We start from the raw sequence: 8115 nt of genomic DNA, 5'->3' as shown, positions 1-8115 counted from the left end.
CAAATTTTCTGCTGTGTGAGTAAAAGCATGAAATTGCAAGTTATGATGTAAAACATTTTATTATATATATGGGTCAATTTTCTTCATTTCAACCTTTTCCTTTTGCTATTATTATATTGTAAAACTCTTTAATGTATCTTTCCTAATTTACTCTTGGGAAACGATCATTTAATCACAAACAATATGACCCGGTTTTCATTAGAAGTTTGAGATATTGACTTTTTCTGCACCTTCTAAGATTTTCAATTCATTAACATGTTTTTTATATAATTTTGTAACTACTTTATCCCGGATCATTTTATCGGATATGGTTCTGTTCAAATTCACCTATTAAACCAAGTTCATTCATTAAACAGGCTTCATTCCTATATGTTATTCCCGATTTCAGTTGTATAATTCATAAAGTAATTTATAAAAATAAAAGATAATCATATACAGTGTTGTGGAATATTCCCAATAGGCTGACCACGTCTAAATTGATAAAAGAAACTTTGCCCAAAAATATAAAATATTACATCATATCGAGTATGTAAAATCAAATAAAATCTAGCGAATGAAATTTCAAAGACTTTATTCGTCAATGAATGCCCTTTTGACTCACTCGTAATGATTTTTGACTTTTAATATTTATATTTTGAATATTTTGATCCCAATGAGTATTAGTGAACTAAGTAACACCGAAAAGACACCAGTTTCAGATGCCAGTGATTCAATAAACACGCAGGCTTCATATTATAAAACAATACATAATGCGATCTATGTCTTAATGATATGTATTTTCATGGGGTTACTTTGGTTTAATGGATTTTTAAAAGTATTTTTGATGGAGTGCTTGGTTGTTTTAGTTATGTTTATTTGCTTTGTATGTTTTACAGACAGAAGTTCTTTTTGTATCGAATTCACTCTTTTATTTCTCTATTTGCTAGTGTGTTATATTGGTTTTTGGTTCAGTAGTATTCTCTTCCATTCTAATCTAGCAATAGATTTATCTTCAATTCCCTTTTTTGCTTTGGATATATTTAACATTGCCATGATTGCCCCAATAGGTTTTATAAAGGACATAATAATGGATTATATAACATTTTATTTAGGATGTAGTAATCAAATTAGCTTGGCAAAAAAAATTATGTTGACATACGTGTTCTTTATACTAATAATAACATATCCTACGCTATTATATCTATTATTTTATAAATCTTTTATTGGATGTAGTATTTATGGTAATTTAATGCTCATTTCGATTGCACTAGCTCTTTTGATTTATAAAGAAAGCGTTAAAAGAGAAGAAAAGATAACCTATAATTTATTGAAGAAATCATATAAGAATATTCTTTGTTCCTTGTTTTTTATATGGATTTATAGCATATATACAAATAAGAACCCAACTTTAGATTGGGGTGATCAAATATATGGCCTTTTAGAATCTGGATATAATATATTTAAAATCTAATGGAACCTTTATAATATACGGAAAAATTTTGGAATAAAAATAATTTTTTTGAAAATATTTATCAACGCAATATCGTAAATTGCTTGAATTTATTTTAATATAAAAAACGCCTTTTTTTATGATACTAAACTAAAAATATTTGTATCTTTTTATTTTATTCTTAGAAATTGAGAAAATATGACCTGCTAGCATCTGAGCTGTCATTAATATACAAGTGCAAGACAAAAGTTATCCCATATGTTATAACATGGGACAGTGGGGTGACACGATATCATAAAAGATACCAGAAGAAACTAGATGTAACGAATCGGATCGAGACATATATACAAACCTCGGCATTGAGATAAACACATGAATTAAAAGGTCACAAAAGGTGAAGGGGTATTGAAGAAGACTTTGGAGAGGAGAAGATAACCGAAAGTATAAATACGCTGTGCGCGCAGGGAAATAAGCAAGTTGTGCTCTAGAACAAAGATTAAATTACGACTATAAATTTAGCCCGTAAACAAAAAAATACATAATTTGTTTATTTCTTTGTATGACTAGCCTTGACAACTTAACTACAATAGAGAATGAAGAATATAGGAAGCATGAAATCTTAACAAATGAACTTGGTTTAATTTACAAATGTAAAAAAATATACTACCATATGTAATGACTTAGAGGAACTGGTTACAAAATTCCAGAAAAAATATGATAATGTGTTAAAAATACCGGATAAATTAGAAGCATACATACAAGCTCTCACACCCTCAATACACTTGAATTCATTTCATTTGAGATAAGAAGAGCAGTTGATGGAGATAGATCGGGGGAAGATGCATCAAGGAGTTGTGCAATATTCCCAATGGGCTGAAAATGTCTGAATAGATAAAAAGAAACTAAACCCATAAATAAAAAATTATTATTAAGAAATCAAAAAATCATCAAAATTGTGCAGATGAAGTAAATATAAAATCGATGGTATAAAGAGAAAAAAATAATCGCATAATAGGATTGATAATTTTAATGCTTATAGATAATTAAAATCAATGCTCTTACTTAAGAATACGTACACTAAAAGGTAACATTTAATGATAAAATAATAAATAAATGATTTTTAAATTAAGAATGTTCTACACCACAATTTATAAAAATGCAAATTTTCGGAAAAGGATGAGTTTTTAATCAAGTTTTCTTACTTTTTTATGTTTTTAATTTAGTTATTGTAGATGAGTATATTGCTATTAATATAATTATCTATGAATATATGTATCCAATTATTAAATTTAAATATTATTTTTTTATTATCTGTGATAATAGTTCAACTTTGTAGCCTGTTAATATTGAATATTTTGTTGCATTATTCGCAATAAATTTTTGCATGATTATTTTAGTTTAATAGAAAACCGAAAAATTTCTCACTATCGATCAGGGGCGATGAATTTCATACTTATTCTTCGTTTTGATTTTTTATATCTCACATTCAATATGTGCAATCAGTTTGTCTTTTTATCCTTCCAGGGATGCTTTAATAAGTGAAAATTTAATGCTTTTAATGTGTCTTTTTAATCACTCAAAAGTTTCAAGATTAGGAATCTCGCGGTGTTATGAAGGGTAGTACAAGATTTTTTTCGAGATGCTATGGAGTTCAACTAAAATTAAATTGCTTTTTTCTCCTGATATACATATATAACTTTTGTAGATCGAAAAATATGAGGCGACCATCTATACCGTTACTTTATTTTGATAATGTTTTTATAATAATATAACTATACTATATACAGTGTTATTTTCACTCATTATTGTACATTTATAAGTTTGAAAAAGTGTCTTATATAACAATAAAATTAGGACGATTAAAAAACCAAGTTTAGTTAAATTATAATACAGCATTTTTAGAATATATTTATATATTTGAAAACACATTAATATATTATATATGCCCCATGAAATAAAGATTTTGGTATTTTAGGATGGTCTGGCTAATAATTAGAAGCTAATACAAAATATCTTTAAATAAACGGGGAACTTAACTAAAATTGTTTTAATCGTAGACCTCAAAAATTAAGAATATGAGAATACATGTCATATAGAACGTATAAAGGACCTTTTTATAAAACACTCACATAAACTTTACTAAAGGTGCCTAAAAAATACAGATGGGTTAAATCAAAAGCAATAAGATATGGATTTTGTCCTTAAGGTAAGTCTTGAATAAATCAAACTATATTTTAAGATGTAATGTTAAAAATATATAAAAAATTACTTCGAAAGTAAAAAAATGTCTTTTATAAAGAGTGAGCAAGCTCTAGTAAATATAAGGTGGTTAAAAGGATAAAAAATAATGAAAATTTTAAAATGTTGAGCTTTTTTAAGAGCATAAAAATTCATTCTGGTTTTGCTTTATTTTTGCCGTTTTTGACCCTCTAGCGTCTTAAATTGATACATTAAATGATAAAAATGCATCCGAATCATTAGAAAAAAGGCATTTTTCTGATAATCTTTGTAATTGTATTTATTAGATGTTCTAATATTATAGTTCCATAAGTATTCCATATGGATTTTTACTTTTAGAAATATTTGTGAAAAACTATATATAATATGATTGTATGCTCTAAATTTTCAGAATATAAATATCTATATGTGCATCAAAAAATTTGACTTTGTTGTGGCATATAGTAGAAAATTTTAAACTATAATGATTATAAAAACATATTTAATGGTTAATTTGACATTTAAATGAAAATTTTTTATTGAAAAAAAAATATTAATGTAATCTGGTTTTTATGTAAGAATATTCAAGATTATACAAATATGTATATCTAATTTTAGATTAATTTTTTGTTTGCTATATAAATGCCCGAACGTAAAACCAATGCAATATGTGTTTAACTATACAGATAAATTCATATTTTGCTTGTGATCATCTCAGAAGACATCTTTCCTAAAATTTCCATTCTTTAGAATCATCACTGAAAATGCAATAAACCTTTATGGTCTTCGAAAGATAGATCAATATGATGATTTGAAACATGTAGACTATATTTAATGCTTATTCTTAAAAATAGAAAAGTGATTAGATCTTATGAGGTAAGCTTGAAAAAATATATCAAAAAAATGATAAAAGCTCTTGGTGTAATTAAATATGGGAACTTTAATCATAAACGAGAAATTCATTAATTATTTTGATTTTTTATTACTTTAATTTGTTCCAACACAACTTTAGAATGCTCTTTAAAACAAATTTGGATGCTACTTATTTTCACCTAGTCATGTCTACTATCTTTCTTCATAGATTTTCTTCTTTACAGATTTATTGGTTCAATTCCCTTCCTTAATACTATTGTTTATGCGCTGAAAAGTATTAAATTTATTTTACAAAATAAGATGGGAAAAAAATTGTAATGCTATGCTATCGTTTTTGGTATTTTATAAATTTAAAAACTTCAATTTTGTAAAAAAAAACAAATAAAGTGGTAAGTGGTTATATGATTTTGTCTATGGGTTAATTACATTTTAGCTATTGAATTAAAACTTCAGTATACACTTTAGATCAGATTTGGCTGCAATTTTTTTCACCTAGTCATCTTTACTACCTTCCTATTATCATTTTGTCCACAAGAACTTATTTATAAATGTATTTTACCCAACCTATTATTCTTTTGTGTGCTTCCACTGACATTTCCAGCTCTTTAATATATAACTTGTGGTATTTTACACAACGCCGTCTTATGTTTCGTGGTATGTTATTATTTGTGCTCAGCACTTACAAATTAGGGTATTTTCTTTGCCAATAGATCATGTTTGCTTTGGTTTCAACATTAATCTGTCTATCGAAATACCTTCTTCCTATTCTATTAAAATTGTAATTGTTCTTTCATCATAAACAAAAATATCGGTCTGTAGTTGTAATTGATTTGATTTTGTGCATATTTTTATATTTCACAAAAATGAAACCATAAATATATATATTTATTTATTGTCTAAATAAAATACAACAAATCATGATTTAAAAAACTTATCGAAGTTATAATGTATGGATAAAAAAATATAAAACAATCTTATAAAGGATTTTTAATTCAAATTAAATTACGTTCTTTCAACAACTCATCTTCAATTCTTGCCTTAAGATCGATTTGAAATCGTTCGAAATCATCAGCCTGATCATATTTAGATGTTTTCTCCCATTCCAAATAATCTTGTGACTCTTTATATTTTTTAACTGCACCTTCAGAATCAATAACATCTTGTACTTGGTTTGGTGTCATATCATTTTCCAAAGGAATACATATATCGAGGAGCTTGATCTGGTTAACACTCTGTCTTTCTCGTTGCATTGAAGTCGGTGATTGAAGGATTACATGGTTTTTGTCTTGTATTCCTACTATTACTTTGACTTCATTCCTCTGGATTTTCTTTGTTGATGTAACTAACCTTCCTACTTCTACTAAATTCATTTTCCTGGGGGCATTTAAAATTTATTATAAGCAGGAATTGAAAATTACCACTAAAAATTTAAGCATTGGAATAAAATTAAACTGAATTCGGGTATTTGAAATTCAAGCGCTTATTTATATTTTGAAGAATTCTTAGAGATACACAACTTTTAGAAATAAAAATTAAATTTTTTAAATTTTGTATTTTATAATCTTGTTGGTAAGAATGTTCTAAAGTATATGTTATTATCATTAAATAAAGAAGATAAATTAAAAGGTTTATGTGCTTATATTTTTGCATAATACTAACTGCATGATTTTCAGAGATTCGAACTATTATCTATAATTATATATTAAAGTGTTTGGACTTTTTGTTCATAGTTTGTATTTACACTCTAGCTCCTTTTCTTAAAAATTTATATATTATAACTTGTTGCCTTTAGAATGCAACATGACTATTCTTTATATTGGCAGTTTGTCAGCATCCGAATGCTTAAAAGTTCTAAATAGTTTCCAGGCTCTAATAATTTTTTTGAATACATTTTTTTTTGTTTAAGCTGATAGTTAGTAAACGCATAATTGAATGGTCTTTTTTATAGGTATCCAAACGTATCTCTAAGATTGATAATATTATGTGAAAATCAAGATAGAAAACAATATATTATCAATTTTATTTATCTTATGTTGTTGGTAGGTGTGATTTTTAAAGCGATAATTTTTTCGCCACTAGTAGATAGTAAAGCTCCAAAAAAACATTCTTGATGTCACTTCAATAATTATATGCTTTTATTCAGCTCAAAATAATGCATGATATGCCCTGATTAAATACAAAATCAATACTAAAAACATCAAAAAAAATTTGTTTATTTACTCTTTTATGCAAAGATCGATATTGTGTGATTAAAAACACCTTTTTTTATTGTTGAAACAAATTTAAATTGTCGCAATATGAAAATATATATGATCTGCATAAATGTACATTAAACATATGTTTCGGTTTCTTACATTCTACCACAACAAATTTATAGAGATTACATGATGAACTTATTCTACACTTACTTTCTAGTTTAAAATTTTAAATGGCTTAACCCAAGAATAATTAAAATCAATAATAAACCTTTATTGCACATTACATAGAAATTTTAAATAAAATAATAGTTTCCTTTTGTTTTAAGCTGAGAATTCTGCTACCTGTGTACACAAAGACGTTAGTTTTACAAGGTTCTTGGATTTTTTATGTTCAATTATGATACTGTAACACCATAATTTTATATTATTTGGGTTTTAAGCTTTCATAACATATTTATATAATCAGATTAATATAAAATATTATTTTTTACTGAAAAAAAAACGTTGGAAGCTAAAAGAATTATTATTTTGAAAAACAACAAAAAACTTTATTATGTAGTTTTAGATGAATTTTAAAGTTCTATATGAAAAATACTTATTGTTTTCAGTTGAACTTAGAGTGATTACAAGATGTGGCTATAAAGTATAAAATATACCAGATTATTTTCAGCATTCATATTTAATCAAACACAAAGCCTTTTTATATATAATAAACTTATTTCTTTAGCGGCAGTCTCATCGTTTTGACGTGTCATATATATTCTAGAATGAAAAAAATTGCCATAAAATCACATTTTATCACATCATGTCTTAATATTTAGATGAACGATTGCCGAAAACCGTTTTTATTTTAATTTTGTTTCTATCATAAAAATTTAATATAAAAAAATATAAAATATACCGTTTATACGTATTATAATTGTTGTGTTGACAATAAAGAATAACTTTTTCATAAAATTTAAAGCTTTTAAAAATTTTAAAATCATAGAAAATTGTATGTTTATAATTTTCTAGCAGTTAAAATGTATTTACGGCCTTTACTTTATAAATAATTTATTTTTTAATTATAAAAAAAAGAACTTATAAACCTCTATACATCCATAAACACTTTTTTGGATATTAAGTGTTGTTAAATTAATATAATTTTGAAAAATAAAAAGTAGAAATAATTTCTGGGGTTGCATATATAATAATTCCATATTTTTTAAATAAAATGCATTAATGTGCAAAAATTATGGTCTTGAAAAAAAATTTAAATATTAAATGGATTAAATATTCACCTCTTTTAATTACTGTGTATCTGCATGAACTCCCTATTATTGTTATTAAATAGCCATTTTATGTTTACATTATGATCTCATCATAAATAAATCTTTCATTGTAGAAAATCCCATTCTA

The 8115-nt window shown here is 25.5% G+C and overlaps 1 protein-coding gene across 1 annotated transcript; it reads right to left on the bottom strand.

Annotated features, from left to right (window-relative positions):
• Window positions 1-5511: 5511 nt before the first annotated feature.
• LOC147077592 (large ribosomal subunit protein eL14-like) lies at window positions 5512-5889 on the bottom strand. Its single transcript, XM_085940228.1, has one exon. It carries the CDS (start codon window positions 5887-5889, stop codon window positions 5512-5514), a length of 378 nt encoding a protein of 125 aa, XP_085796354.1.
• Window positions 5890-8115: the final 2226 nt, after the last annotated feature.

This window comes from Rhyacophila brunnea, unplaced genomic scaffold (genome assembly GCF_057557595.1).
Source record: "Rhyacophila brunnea isolate RB1 unplaced genomic scaffold, BYU_Rbru_1.0 scaffold_122, whole genome shotgun sequence".
Taxonomy (NCBI): domain Eukaryota; kingdom Metazoa; phylum Arthropoda; class Insecta; order Trichoptera; family Rhyacophilidae; genus Rhyacophila; species Rhyacophila brunnea.
The sequence above is the reverse complement of the archived record's forward strand: the minus strand, read 5'-3'. Positions and strand labels throughout refer to the sequence as shown.

Coding starts and splice junctions, on each gene's coding strand:
- LOC147077592 (XM_085940228.1), bottom strand. CDS start 5,889: ATGAATTTAGTAGAAGTAGGAAGGTTAGTTACATCAACAAAGAAAATC.